Genomic DNA, 13,604 nt, shown 5'->3' on the forward strand with positions numbered 1-13,604 from the left:
CTCCCCAGTGTAAACACAGACCACCCAATCATTCCAGAAAGAAGCATTTTAGGAAGAGAGAACGGAAATTGACCTAGGGAGTATCATATTAGCGGAGGGAGCACTGTATTTACAAATAGTGGCTCTGCTTTCTTACGTTTTAAATTTAACTCTGATTTAATCAAATCTCATACACCACATGTCGGAAATTTCCCCAGACTCCACACTTGACGGGATTTAAAACTTTTACACACATGCATTCCTCTTTCTTAAATCCAACGCGACTGCAAAACAGGGCCAAGGAGCCTGGCCCGGCTGACGGCGCGGTCCGGGCGACTCCCGCCGCAGGGACCCGCAGGAGCCGGTGCGGGACTCCCCGCACCCCGACCTCGCGCGGCGCATCCTGTGGCTCCAGGTAAGCCGGGGGCGCGCCCGCTCGCAACCGCCAGTGCGGGAAGCCCGCCGATCATTTAATATCTCCAAATTTGCAGCTTCTGGGGTCACCAAGTTTCCGAGTGGCCCTCGGCGGAGCACCCGGGACACTATCAGCGGACTGAGTTGTGTCCGAGGGGAAGTCCCCCTTTAAACCCAGCGAAGATTAAGACTGCGGCCTGTCCGCACAGCCTGGCGCGCCCCCTGGAACGCAGCGCCACCGGAGCACCGGCTCGCCCAGGTGAGAGGACGGCAGAGGAGCCCCCGCAGCGCGTCTCGGCCCCGCCTAGGAGGGATCCCACGCGCCTGATTGGGCCGACGGGGCTTCAGTCAGGCGACGGGGCGGGCCCTGGGTGCGCCCGCCCTCTGGCCGGGCTATAATGACGGCCAGCCCCGCGGCCGCGGGCGGGTGGAGGTGCGCGCCTGTGCCGGGGTGAGGTTGAGGGCGCGCGCGGCCGGGTGCAGCTGCCGCAGCTGCCGGGCGGCGACCCGCAGCCGGGACGCGAAAAGGAAAGGGAGGGGCGGGTGGCGGGATGGAAGGCACCCCAGGCTCCCCGTGTTCCGGTGGCTCGAACTCCCGAAGGTGTTGCTTCCAACTTTTACCTCCTTAGGAAGCGGGAAACGATGGTGTCAGGATACCTGACACTAAAATATCTGTGCCAAAGCTAGTATGACGTCCATACCAGAACCCCCTCCTCGTCTGATCTCGGCTTAATCATTTTTATTCATCTCTAGAACATGGACTTCGCCCGCCTCTGCCTAGGGCTGCTGCTGCCTTTGGTAGCTGCGCTGGATTTCAGCTACCACCACCAGGAAGAAATGGAAGAGTTTCTGAAGAATGTTGCCCAAAACTACAGTTCCATCACTCACTTACACAGTATTGGGAAATCCGTGAAAGGTAGGGTCCGTCTCGTGCGCTTTTCCAAATCCTTGCTTTCATTCATTACGTATACCTTAGCTTCGCGTCCCGTCTTGACCAAGCTGCTCAGAGGAGCTCCAAGCGGGCACATCAGTGCCTTGCTTGTTGGCTTGTCTTCTGCTTTTGTGTATTGTATTGTTTTATTGTGTCAGGGGAGGAGTAAATAGGACGACCCGAGTTTTACTAAATGTCTCCGCTGTCATTCGAGGTCATTGAGTTCTAGGAGTTAATGCATTCTGTTCTTTTGGATCATGCAGAGATTGTGTTTTAATCCCTTTCTACATAAGTTTCTGCCAAGGAAGTGCGTTTATCCATCTCAGGTTTCCCTGTTTGTTGACTTCTTTAAATATATTTTGGACTGTTAGTATCATGCCTAAAGGTCTCTTTTAAACTAAAATAGTGCAGGTCCTTTGGTGAGATTTCCATGTCATGTATAATTAGCCCAAATGCTTAAAGTTATGTAAAAAAAAAGAAAAAGAAAGTGACTGATACTGTTAAAGATTGTTTTTAAAATTATTTATTTGAATAAGACAGTTGCTGGATAATAAATCAACATTAATGGTGATTAGAACTGCTTCTAGCATTTTCAAATGTTTCTTGATTAATTACTTTATTGATTTAATTTAGAAACTACACTGCTCACAAAAATTAGGGGGCAGGGAATGTGCACATACTCCATCCAATACTTTCACTCTTTTGTATGGTGCATTTTCACCAATGAAATAAAAGTTAGTTTTGCATCTCATTTGCATAATCAGACAACTTCTTTGGCTTCTTGTTTGCTTTTCTGATGTTCTTGTTTAATAAAAATCAAGTGCTTCTTTTTTTTTGTTGCTTCATATTCATTTTGAAATATCCCCTAATTTTTGTGAGCAGCATATATTAAGTATATATGTATATAACTTTATATTAATTAGTGGTCACTTTTATAGAAGGGGATCTTAAATCATAAAGATATTAAGAATTTAAAAATTTTCCCCAAGATCACCCAGATGGTAAGTTTTATAACTAGGATTGGTACTCAGATCACTGCTTCAAAGTTTGGACATTTAGGGGCAAGGCAAATGTCTTATTAAATATTACTTACTAATCTTCTTTTAGTCTATTGGTTCCACAAAGAAATTAGCAGAAAATTTAATGCTTAGATCAAACATTTTTTCAAGTTTATGCAGTTTGGATCTCAACTCTATATTTTCAAACCCTATCTGGATTATAGCTCTGAGCTTTCAGCCAATTGGAAGTCTCTAAATTACCATAGTCTTAGTCTTTGCCCCTAAATTAAGGTCAAGGCTTTTATATCAAAGAAAAATCTTGCTTGACTGGTGGTGGTACAGTGGAGGAAGCAGCCACCTGGGATACTGAGAACCCAGGTTCGAAACCCTGCAGTCTCCAGTTTAATTAAGCTCAGGCTCAACAGCTTGAGTGCGGTGTCCCCAGTTTGGGATCATTCACATGATCCTACAGTTGTTGGCTTGAAGCCAAAGTCACTGGCTTGAACCCTTGACCAAGGAAGTCACTGACTGAGCTGGAGCCCCCTGGCCCCACACCAGGCTTGTATGAGAAGCAATCAATGAACAACTAAAGTGCCACAACTACAAATTGATGCTCCTCATCTCTTTCCCTTCCCGTCTCTCTCAAAAAAAAGTATTACATAAATTTACTTATGTGCAATGCAAAATAAAAATCCTGGACTTACATATATAATGCTACCTTTGTTTTTAAACAGCTTTGCCAAAGAATTGGTGCCAGAATTACTCTGGCATCCAAAATTCTGGAGGTTAAATGTATGAGAAATCATATCTTGACTCAGCATACGTATTCAACCTTTTGAAATTATTTTCCCCTCAGGCTAGAAAAGAGAGATTTTAAAAGATCTAAGAATACTAATTATATTAATAAAGAAAATACAACCCACAACTAGCTTGAGTTATTGTTCAGTCATCATTAAACCATAAGATGAGGCGGATATTGTTCATTTTAAGTACAAATTAAGCCCTAGATTTGGTAAGTTTTTATTTCTTCAAGCACAAAGTGCTTTTGAAAGAAAGCTGGGGACTCCCTTAATGTGAACCAGCTATTTTAATTTGTCCTGCATGATATCAGTCTACAGATTAATTTTTTTTTTACTTTGTATTCACTCCTGTGGTTAAAGGACTGAGGAGTTACTGTGGAAAAATACAGTCTGACATTAGTAGTCAAATGTTTGCACTGAGTATGTTCTGAATAATTACTCAGATTAAGAAAAACCGCAAATCTGCTGTTAGGTTCCAAGTGATGGGTTAAATACACACTTGTAGCTGGGAGTCCGTTGCCACACTATCTCTGCATGTTAGTGTGAACATTGAAAGACAGTGCTGCATGTTGGCACCCTTTGCTAAACAGGCAGTTTCTCCTGGCCAACCTGCCCTCTAGTGTAAGATTAGTTTCCTTAGCAAACAGGGTTTATCATATGTGATACTCTTTTTCTATTATGAGCATGGGCAACCTACCCAGAAGGGAAAGTAATATTCCTACCTCACTGAATACATTTGTAAATTTCTGTAAGTGCATATTTCATATATTTTTATTGTTGTAATCATGGATTCTATTCTGCTTCCCCCTTCTCATTATTTCATTACAGAGTTCCATGAATTGACAAAGTCTGCAGGTGTGAATTGGTTGCTATATTGTATTTTATCCTCTTGATTTTCTAAATTTTCTTAATCATTCACCTCTTTGAAGCAGCTGTATAGTTTCTGGTGACCTTTTTTTATAAGCGGTGATCCTGTGAAATCACTGATGCATGTCATGGTAATTACCTTCTATTGTATTTAATGATTTTTTTTTTCAGTTTTTTATTTTGAAGTGTTTGATGAAAACCACACAAAAGTTGAGGGCATGTGTACCATTCACCTAGATTCAGACATAGTACACTGGTCATATTTCAGTTGTATCTTTTGGAAAAAACCCACTACCTAATGACATAGTAAAAATAATTATGTGAAACAAGGGAAGCAACTCAAAACAAAACAACTGGCAATTGAGTGGAGAAAAATCAGTGAAAGTACATTGGTCCTTTGTCCATGTGGTTAAGGAAGCTTCTCCCCCCTTCACCTTATTTAAAAAAAAATTCCTAACCTCCTTTGTGTATAGGAGGATGCCTGGTCCATAGTCAGTAATTTATATCTGCTTGGTTAATGAATTGACTATTTGCTGCGCGAATGCGTAGGAAGCAAGCAGAGATATGTGTCCTTTGTTCCCTACCATCAGTTAGCTGCTTTGATATATTTATACAAACATATTTATTGTGGGTTCCCCCTGCTTGGCTATTCATACTCCCTAAAATTAGTTCCAGGACCATTTTAATTGAGAATTCCTACCATCTCTGTTTTAAGATTTATGTCTTATCTTAGAATCTTTACTTTAGCTGATTAAGAAGGTTGCAAAGGACAAGGAATAGATAATAAAAATTTGTTATCAAGTGTTTACCATGTATTAAGTATTTTAATACATTATTTCAATCTCAACAACTCAAAGTAGGCATTATCCTCATTTACAAAACAGGTGAAATAAGGCACAGAGAAGTTAACTAATGTGCTGAAAATCACACAGCTGGTAAGTGTTAGAGGGAGTTTTCAAACAGATTCACCTCTCAAGCACTTCTCTTTTCAAAGAAGCAGCTTGACACAGATGTAGATGGTCACATGGAGATTGACGTTGTTAGTGGAAGGTTTCAGGATTCATGGTTTGGGCACATTTGATTTAAAAGTGCAACTTCTGGCCCTGGCCGGTTGGTTCAGTGGTAGAGCATTGGCCTGGAGTGCAGGGGTCCCAGGTTCGATTCCTGGCCAGGGCACACAGGAGAAGCATCCATCTGCTTCTCCACCCCTCCCCCTCTCTTTCCTCTCTGTCTCTCTCTTCCCCTCCCGCAGCCAAGTCTCCATTGGAGCAAAGATGGCCCGGGCGCTGGGGATGGCTCCTTGGCCTCTGCCCCAGGTGCTAGAGTGGCTTTGGTCGCGACAGAGCACGCCCCCAAGGCGCAGAGCATTGCCCCCTGGTGGGCAGAGCGTCGCCCCCTGGTGGGCATGCTGGGTGGATCCCAGTCGGGCGCATGCGGGAATCTGTCTGACTGTCTCTCCCCATTTCCAGCTTAGGAAAAAAATAAATAAAAAAAACAAAAAAATTTAAAAATAAATAAATAAATAAAAATAAAAGTGCAACTTCTGCTAAGGATCTGTGGCTGTGTTGTCCATCACAGTACCCATGAGCCACTTGGCTGTTCAGCAGCTGAAATGTGACTAGACCCAACTGAGATTCCTAAAGTGACTGTGAAGGCTTGGTACTAAAAAGTAAAATACTCCATTGATATTTTATATTGATTACAGGTTGAAATTATAATATTTTCATATACATATAGGTTAGATAAGAAATACCTAAAATGAACTTCATCTGTTTCTTTTTACCTTTGTTAATGTGGTTATGGTTATTAGAACATTTTAAATTACATATGTGATTTTCATTATATTTTGATGGGATATACTGACCTAGAGAGAAATTTATTAGTAATATTTTTATAGGTACAAAAAGAATTCAAGGCCTGACCTGTGGTGGCGCAGTGGATAAAGCGTCAACCTGGAAATGCTGAGGTCGCCGGTTCGAAACCCTGGGCTTGCCTGCTCAAGGCACATATGGGAGTTGATGTTTCCAGCTCCTCCCCCCCTTCTCTCTCTCTGTCTCTCCCTCTCCTCTCTAAAATGAATAAATAAAAAAAAACAAAAAGAATTCAAGTTCATTTAGGAAATTTGGAAAATACAACAGAGCACCAAAAAGAAAATTAAAATCTCATTATCCAAAGGAAACATGTGCCTTTCCACCTCCCACAGAGCCAAATATTTTGTTTGTCTATGCAGACATGCTGTTTAGAAAATTTGATTTTTAATGCCTGCTTTGTGTCTTCTTAATGGATATACTGTTCCTGTTATAAACAATGCCATAGTGAACATCTTGGTAGCTAAGACAGTGAAAGTTGTCAGAGCACAGGCTGTGGAACCACAGTACCCAAGTTCAAACCTGAGATTCTCTACTTTTTAGGCAGTGTGACTCTGGGTTGTTAGAATAATTCCTGGCACATAATTGTTATATAAGAGCTACTGTTAGGGGTACATTAGCTGTATTAGGGATACATTTCCAAAAAGGAAATTGCTGGGTCTAAAGCAGTTTTATGTACTGTATTTGATACAAGTTGGAAAAACAGCTGTGTTAGGCTTGCTCGCTGGTTTACTGACTGCAAGCACTTTGCTTGATTAGTGCGTGAGCACATCACATATGTGTAATTTATGTAAGGCTATGGGTGCTTGTGCTCAGGATGGATGCTGGATTGTGGGTTGCCTGCCCTACACTGTGAGGGGCCATTTTGCTGTTCATTTGCCTGAGAAGCAGTTTTCCCTGCCTGTTTGCTCGTCTGCTGCTGTGAGACTCTATTAAACTGTAATGACCCAACGCTTTCTGGCTCTGCAGTTTCTCTGCTGTCCCCCCGAATCCAATGTGGACCTGCCTGGCCTCAGCCACTGGAATTATAATACATATTGCCTTCCAAAAAGATTGTGTTGGTTTATAATCTCACAATCAAGGTATGTGTGGGGAAAACAGCTATGTTAGGCTTGCTCTCTGGTTTCCTGGCTGCAAGCACTTTGCACACTTAGTGCATGAGCACATGGCATGAACACATGGCAGAAAGCCACGTGTGTGTCTCTATGAAAAGCTAAGGGTGCTTTCCCTCCGGAGCAGTTCTCCCAGATCACTCCTGCCACTGTGAGTTGGGTTCCCTGATTCCCTCAGCCACCACCATGAGGGGTGGTTTTCCTGTCCCTTTCCCTTCACTGCAAAAAGCAGGTTTTCCTTTGTTTATTCGCTCGCCTGTCTCTGTGAGCCTCCAATAAACAGAATGGCCCAATGCTTTCCAGCTCTACAGTTCCTATACCATCTGCCCAAATTCAGTACGAACCTGCCTGGCCTCAACCACCAGCATTACAATATGCTAAGACAAAAACAACTCTTTTAAATTCTATACTACTCATAAATAAATACTAGCATTAGTGGTTTGAAAGATTACTGTTGTATTTGTTAAATGATGCCAAGTTTCAGTAATACAAGATGAATATGTCAGAGATCTACTGTATAGCATAGTGCCTATAGATAATAATACTGTACTGTATGCTTAAAAATTTGCTAAAAGGATAGATGTTATGTCGAGGTGATGATGATGATGATGATGAAAGATTACTATCAATTTTTCATTGTGTTTAATGTATAAGGGACAATTTATTTCTCATGATTCCCCCGCCCCCCAAGAATTCTCACCTTCATATATTCATCCAACAGATAGTTATTTAATTCTTCTGCCAGAAGTCTTTATACAATTTCAGATGCTCAAAATTCTCCCTAGATTTGACTTGGATTCCTGTCCCAAAGAGATGTATACTGTATTCACATACACAGATCTCTCATTGTCTTCTGCCCTTGACTGTGTAGATTTTGGCTGGCGATTTTTCCTAAAAAAATAAATAAATAAAACATTGTGTATTAAATTATGCCACAACATTTAGTTTTCTGTCACACTGTTCATTTCTCAAGTGTGGTCATAAAACCGGTTTGCTTGAGATCCTATATAAAATGCTCTTTGTGATATAAAAGAGGGGGACATTTTGAGGACTAAGTATCAAGAAAACCACTAAAATCTGGAAATTACAGCTGTAATACACATTTGTGATTTAAAGTTACACTGATTTAGCAAGACTTTCCCCTTTAACTTGAAATGCAGTTTTGGGGTTTTTTTTCCTGAAACAACTTACAGATATTGGCCTTGTTTTATAACCATTCACAGTTTTCAAAAGACACTACTTTATTTGTTTTCTTATAGAAATGATTTCGATGTATCCTATTTGTAGCAGAATTTTTGTCATTTGTTGTTTGTTTTGTATTTTTTCAAAGTTAGAAGTGGGGAGGCAGTCAGACAGACTCCCGCATGCACCCGACCAGGGTCCATCTGGCGATGCTCCACTGTGGCCAGAGCCATTTTAGTGCCTGAGGTGGAGGCCATAGAGCCATCTTCAGCACCCAGGCCAACTTTGCTCCAATGGAGCCTTGGCTGTGGGAGGGGAAGAGGGAGACAGAAAGGATAGGGAGAAGGGGATATAAGCAGATGAGTACTTCTCCTGTGTGCCCTGACAAGGAATCAAACCCAGGACTTCCACACGCCGGGCTGAGGCTCTACCACTGAGCCAACCAGCCAGGGCCTGTAGTATAATTTAAAAGAGAAAATTGAAGTAGAGATTATCCTAAAAGTAACACAGAATTTTACTCTGCTTCTTATATCTAGTAACCATTTTTATTCCAAATCTCAAATATATCTAAACAGAAATATGCTAGGTGCCAAGTGGCATTTGACACTTTAAAAAAATGATGAGGCCCTGGCCGGTTGGCTCAGCGGTAGAGCGTCGGCCTAGCGTGCGGAGGACCCGGGTTCGATTCCCAGCCAGGGCACACAGGAGAAGCGCCCATTTGCTTCTCCACCCCTCCGCCGCGCTTTCCTCTCTGTCTCTCTATTCCCCTCCCGCAGCCGAGGCTCCATTGGAGCAGAGATGGCCCGGGCGCTGGGGATGGCTCTGTGGCCTCTTCCTCAGGCACTAGAGTGGCTCTGGTCACAACATGGCGACGCCCAGGATGGGCAGAGCATCGCCCCCTGGTGGGCAGAGCCTCGCCCCATGGTGGGCGTGCCGGGTGGATCCCGGTTGGGCGCATGCGGGAGTCTGTCTGACTGTCTCTCTCTGTTAACAGCTTCAGAAAAAATGCAAAAAAAAAAAAAAAATGATGATAGCCAACATCAAGAGAATTTTACTATTTGCCTGGCACTTTACATAAATGTTTAACTTAATCATTTTAACAATGGTATGAAATACAAGTATTATTCCCATATTTACATTTGAAGAATTGTGATAAACTGAATTGTCCATAGTTTATAAGTGACGGAGGGGTGATTGGAACCAGTCTGTCTTGTGACAAATAGTGAATAAACCTTTAAACCTCTGTCCAGAGGAAAATGTCTCCAGTTTTCTTTTTCTCTGTTCCTGCCGCCTACTCTTTTCTCCTATACATCTTGCCCCTAATCCTTGGGATGCTGAAAAGGTTGACAAGCATCCTGTATCATCCAAACAAAGGCCTATATTAAATGTTTGTAGGTTGTTTTTTGGTTTTTTTTTAATGTGAGTGATCTGTGGGATTCCTTGAACCCTTTTCGGTGTATACAGTTTCATCCAAAGCAGTTTGAATTCCATTTTCTCATGTAAATTTATTTGCTTCCTGTATGCAAAACTCTTGGATTATGAGACAGGAGGCTGAGAGTCTGGTTTACACACACAGGACACACAGGACCCCCATGCACTAAACTGCTGTCTCCAGAAAACAGTGTTTATCCTTAAGAGCGGTAGACCCCCTAGAGGGAATTTTGGAAATTGAGCCCATGTAAATCTTGAGGGTGGGGGTGGGGATGAGGTGTCACTCGTGATGTATCCTTCCGATCTTTTTCGCAATGCACCGAGCAGTCATGCGTAGTGAAAACTTGTCCCTCCATTTTATAACGCCCTCCACAGAGAAGAGACCAGCTTACAATAATCTGAGCCTAAAACCAAATGTTGTTTTATGTATATACAAACACAAAATACTTTTCCCCCACAATTTTAATATATACTGAATGTTCTAGGAATGTAACTGTGCATAAATTGGAGAAAATTTTGATTTTGTTTTTCTCTGAACTTGACTGAGAGGTGTTTCACATTCATAAAATCCTGACACCAGTGACCACACAACTGAATTAGTCTGCGTTTGTGATAGATGCATTCATTCGTTCATCATGACTCTCAAGTATAGTCAGCCCTTCTGTATCCACAGGTTGTACATTCCTGGATTCACCCAACTGCAGATCAAAAATATTCAAACAAAAGTTACATTGTTGCTGCTATGCACTATATAGTTAGGTCTACAATGGTTGCATCTGTACCGAACATGTACAGACGTTTGTTTTCTTGTTATAATTCCCCAAACAATTCAGCATTAACAACTATTTACATGGCATTTACATTGTATTAAATATTAAGAGTAATCTGATTTAAAGTATTCAGGAGAATGTACATAGGTTATATGCAAATATTATTGCATCTTATAAAGGGGACTTGAGAATCTTCGGATTTTGGTGTCCATGGGGGTCCTAGAACCGCTTACCCACAGATACAAAGGAAGGACTATATAAGTGTCTGACATTTTTCATTGTGTCTTCTAGTGGACTGTGCCCAAATTTCTACATTCTATTGTAATAGCAGTATTTTATTATAAGTTGCTTTCCTTTTATTTCTCCTTTACATACAGTTTGAACATCATATTGCTCTTTTTGAAACTATGTAGGGGGAGGGGGAAGGGAACGGTGTAAAAAAGGATGAATATAAGGTGACGGAAAATGATTTCACTTTGGGTGATGGGTGTACAACATAATCGACTGTTCAAATGCTATAGAAATGTTTACCTGAAACCTGTTGTACTCTTATTGATCAGTGTCACCCTGTTAAAGTTAATTTTCTAAATAAAATTTTTAAAAAAGAGAGAAATTATATGTATAAATGTTTTTTGTTTGTTTTTTGTATTTCTCCGAAGCTGGAAATGGGGAGAGACAGTCAGACAGACTCCCGCATGCGCCCAACCGGGATCCACCCGGCACGCCCACCAGGGGTCGATGCTCTGCCCACCAGGGGGCGATGCTCTGCCCTTCAGGGCGTGGCTCTGTTGGACCAGAGCCACTCCAGCGCCTGGGGCAGAGGCCAAGGAGCCATCCCCAGCGCCGGGGCCATCTTTGCTCCAATGGAGCCTGGGCTGCGGGAGGGGAAGAGAGAGACAGAGAGGAAGGAGAGGGGGAGGGGTGGAGAAGCAGATGGGCGCTTCTCCTGTGTGCCCTGGTCGGGAATCAAACCCTGGACTCCTGCATGCCAGGCCGACGCTCTACCACTGAGCCAACCAGCCAGGGCCTAAATATGTTTTATTGTCTGTGAATTTAATGCCAGCATGGGAAAGGGAGAAATGCAAACTGTTGGACATAAAAAAAGAGTTACAGGCTGATAGGGTTAGGAACTTAGTCTACATTCACAGACAGAGAGAGTGGGCAGGGACCTGCTGCAGATTCACGTAGCAGCATCCAAGAGGTGTTTGGTTTCTGCTCTTAATCAGTGAACACGTGTGTCTGGAAGTAACCCAGTGCTGACAGCGGGATGTGGAGTTGGGAGGTGATAACTGCCATTAGCTCTGTTTCCTTCTTTTCGTTTGTATATTTAGAATTTCCCTTTCTCTAAGAGTACAAAGCAAAAACGTACAAAAAGAATCTTAAAGTAAAATAAAATATTTTAAGTATTATATTATATACTAACATGCATTAGGTTTAGAGGGAGGGGATTAGATCAGATCTTCCAATCCAGTGGTTTCAAACAATGGTTGTGCTTTCTAACTTCTTAGCAGTTCAATGTAATATTGTATAGCAGCTTGCTGAGAGCTTTGTGGATCCTAATTAGAGTATGTGTGAAAACAGGAGTTGCATATCTCATCTCTGTATGTCAGATGTTTAAATTAAAATACAAATCTTCTAGTCTGTGACCTTTCACATACGTAACTTCACACTGGAGGGCTTAGTCCTCACTGTACTAGGAAAAGTGTGACCAACTTCAAACAAGCTGTCTTCGAACTGGCCCCACAGACTTATGAATTTACCCAGAGCTGAAGATAGCAGGCCTTTTTGGTGGGGATAAAGGCATTAACAACAGTGCTTACGAATTTGGAGGGTTTACCCTATCACATTGTTCACTAGAAGAAACCAGCTAAGTAACTTGTATTTGTTTAAATAAAAAGCTTTCAACTAGTTACTTTCCCAGTTTCTTAACTTCTCTGACCGGAATCTGTCTGAGGAAACTAGCATCACATTTCCGGAGCACGACTGAAGTCACGCAAACTGACATCTGCTCCAATGCATAGCTGAGACTCCTTCCTGACAAAATGCACAGGTACATGATGAATACAGCGGGTGAAATGTAGCACACCATCACATTTTTAGAGCAGGTGTGGATGGGACAGACCATTTGATCATTAATCAGTTCATTGAGGCTTAGTTCACAATGGTGCCTCCTCCTGGAAGTCCTTTGCAGTCCCTTGGGAGGAGTTGGAATCCCGTGCCCCTCCCCCTGAGCATTGTCCAGTAGCTCCAGCTACATGGCACCTGGAGAACAGGAGCCAGGCTTGGGTCATCTCTGTGTCCTAGGCCAATTAGGTGCTTGTATGTGACAGACCCTTTAAGGGTCAAAGCTGAAGAGTTTTTCCATGCATAGTAACTGAACATGAATGTAAATATACTTTTATACAGTATAGTATTCAGTATGTTATTATATTGCATAAGTATATAGGATGTATGTTTTATATATACTTTTATGTAACTTCATATAACTTTATATAGTTGTACATATTGTATGTAGTAAGTACCTCAGTCTCTCAAGAAAATGAATTTAGGCCTGACCAGTAATGACACAGTAGATAGAGCATTGACCTGGGACACTGAGGACCCAGGTCAATGCACTATATAGTTGCTGACTTGAGCATGGGATCATCAACATGTGATCTCGTGGTCACTGGCTTGAGCCCAAAGGTTACTGGCTTGAAGCCCAAGGTCACTGGTTTGAGCAGGAAAGGGTCACTGGCTCAGCTGGACACCCTCTCCCTCATCAAGGCATGTATAAGAAGCAATCAGTGAACAACTAAAGTGATGCAACTTCGAGGTGATGCTTCACATCTCTCTCCTATCTCTCTCTCTCTCTCTCTCTCTCTCTCTCTCTCGCACGTGCGCGCGCACAAGAAAAAACATGAATTTGTGTTTTTGGCTAAAACTGTTTTATGGTAAGTAATATAACTTTAGAAAGGTAGAATTGGAGAAACTTATCCTGCCACAGCTGCAGATTCCTGGAGTGGAGGAGGCAGCAGGGAAGTCAGTGTGTTTCAGGCAGTAAAGGGAATAATTGAACTATTCACTGACAGACCTGAAGTGGTTCTTTCCCCACTCCCTTCAGCCCCCCAGGCCTAACCAAACATGTATCAAAGGAAGAGAGAGTAAATATAGGACATACACACACACCTCCATTAAGAAGAGTTTAAGTAAATATCCTTGGTTTTATTTGAACAGCACAAGAATAATCCAAGTGTCTATTTAGAGAATTAA

General features: G+C 42.2%; 1 protein-coding gene across 1 annotated transcript in view; it reads left to right on the forward strand.

Annotated features, from left to right (window-relative positions):
- Positions 1-814: 814 nt before the first annotated feature.
- Positions 815-13,604, forward strand: part of CPM (carboxypeptidase M) — an 89,442-nt gene continuing 76,652 nt past the window's right edge. Inside the window, exons 1-2 of the mRNA XM_066257817.1 lie at positions 815-844; positions 1,147-1,309. Of these exons, the coding sequence (XP_066113914.1) occupies positions 1,150-1,309 (160 nt within the window). The 5' untranslated portion in view covers positions 815-844; positions 1,147-1,149. The remainder of the gene's footprint in view (positions 845-1,146; positions 1,310-13,604) is intronic.

Source organism: Saccopteryx bilineata, chromosome 2, assembly GCF_036850765.1.
Source record: "Saccopteryx bilineata isolate mSacBil1 chromosome 2, mSacBil1_pri_phased_curated, whole genome shotgun sequence".
NCBI classification, from domain to species: Eukaryota; Metazoa; Chordata; class Mammalia; order Chiroptera; family Emballonuridae; genus Saccopteryx; species Saccopteryx bilineata.